The 1,443-nt window shown below is 43.3% G+C and overlaps 1 protein-coding gene across 1 annotated transcript; it reads left to right on the top strand.

Annotated features, from left to right (window-relative positions):
• The first annotated feature begins 278 nt into the window (after positions 1–278).
• LOC115380257 (trace amine-associated receptor 13c-like) lies at positions 279–1,443 on the top strand. The gene is made up of 3 exons (XM_030081348.1): positions 279–451; positions 590–1,187; positions 1,225–1,443. The coding sequence occupies exons 1-3, from the start codon at positions 279–281 to the stop codon at positions 1,441–1,443; spliced, it is 990 nt and encodes a 329-aa protein (XP_029937208.1).

A 1,443-nucleotide genomic window follows, 5' to 3' on the forward strand; every position in this document is an offset into this window, starting at 1 on the left:
TTATGTTAAAATTGTGTTACAGGAAAACCTAATTTCTTTTTTCACCTAGTTTTAAGTTTTTAGTTTTATTTCAGCTCATTTACTTGTTCAGTTTATATTACCATTATTGATATCATTATTGATGATACAAAATATGAGTAAGACCAGGAAGGAGGAGAGAGACAAAGAGGCAGGAGGGGAGGGAAGAAAAAAGAGATAAAATATCTGTGTGACAGAGAGTTTTGTTCAGAGAGCTGCCTGACTTCAGCAGCTTCTCCTCTCCTCCTCTCTCTCTGATGATGGAGACCCTGGAAGGAGCTGAACTCTGCTTTCCACACCTCCTCAACACCTCCTGCAGGAAACTGAAGCCTCCAAGCTCTGGAGCCACGATCCTTCACATCCTACAGTCCTTCATCTGTTTGCTCACTGTAGCTCTCAACCTGCTGGTCATCATCTCCATCTCCCACTACAGGCACGTATAGATTTAAATCAATACAATATTTATAATACTGACACACTTTAAAAAAAGAGCTGTCTCACTCACTAGAACAAATGCTGGTACTTGTGTTACTACAGAATTTATGAACATAACGCTCCTGTTTCTCTGCAGGCAGCTGCACTCCCCGACCAACCTCCTCCTCCTTTCTCTGGCTGCCTCAGACCTTCTCGTGGGCCTCCTGGTGCCATTTCAGATCCTCCTCACAGGAGCCTGCTGGCTCCTGGGCGACTTCATGTGTATTGTATATTATATTGTAGACTTTACCATCATCTGTGCCTCAATAGGAAACATGGTGCTCATATCAGTTGACCGCTATGTGGCTATTTGTGACCCTCTGTGTTACAACAGCATAATCTCTCTGAGGAGAGTTCAAATCTGTGTTTGTCTGTGTTGGATCTGCTCTGCTTTCTACAGCTATATAATTTTAAATGATACACTGAGGCAACCAGGCAGGCATAATTCTTGTTCTGGAGAGTGTGTGGTTGTCCTCAGTTATGTCATGGGAACTGTTGACATTGTGGTAGCCTTTATCGGTCCTATTACTGTTATCATAGTTCTGTATATGAGAGTGTTTGTGGTGGCTGTGTCTCAGGCTCGTGCCATGAGATCCCACATTGTGTCTGTCACTCTGCAGCCTTCAGGGACTGGAACTGCTAAGAAATCAGAGCTGAAAGCAGCCAGGACTCTTGGTGTTGTTGTAGCTGTGTTTGCTGTGTGTCAGTATTATAAATATTGTATTGTTGTAGCTAACATGCCTGTTTCCATATTACTATCCCTCTCTCCCAGGTCAAGAAACCATGATCAATGCTTCCTTCGTGTCCTTTGAGATCTGGCTGTTCAATATTAACTCCTGTTTAAACCCTGTGATCTACGCCTTTTTCTACCCCTGGTTTAGAACAACTATCAAGCTCATAGTTACACTTCAGATCCTGCAGCCTGACTCCTGTGAGGCCCACATACTGTAG

Source organism: Myripristis murdjan, chromosome 21 (genome assembly GCF_902150065.1).
Source record: "Myripristis murdjan chromosome 21, fMyrMur1.1, whole genome shotgun sequence".
Taxonomy (NCBI): domain Eukaryota; kingdom Metazoa; phylum Chordata; class Actinopteri; order Holocentriformes; family Holocentridae; genus Myripristis; species Myripristis murdjan.

Excerpts from the sequence above, each read along its gene's own strand:
- LOC115380257 (XM_030081348.1), top strand. The coding sequence starts at position 279 with ATGGAGACCCTGGAAGGAGCTGAACTCTGCTTTCCACACCTCCTCAAC. Across the intron at positions 452-589 it reads ATCTCCATCTCCCACTACAG|GCAGCTGCACTCCCCGACCA; the intron begins GCACGTATAGAT and ends GTTTCTCTGCAG. Across the intron at positions 1,188-1,224 it reads GTGTTGTTGTAGCTGTGTTT|CTAACATGCCTGTTTCCATA; the intron begins GCTGTGTGTCAG and ends GTATTGTTGTAG.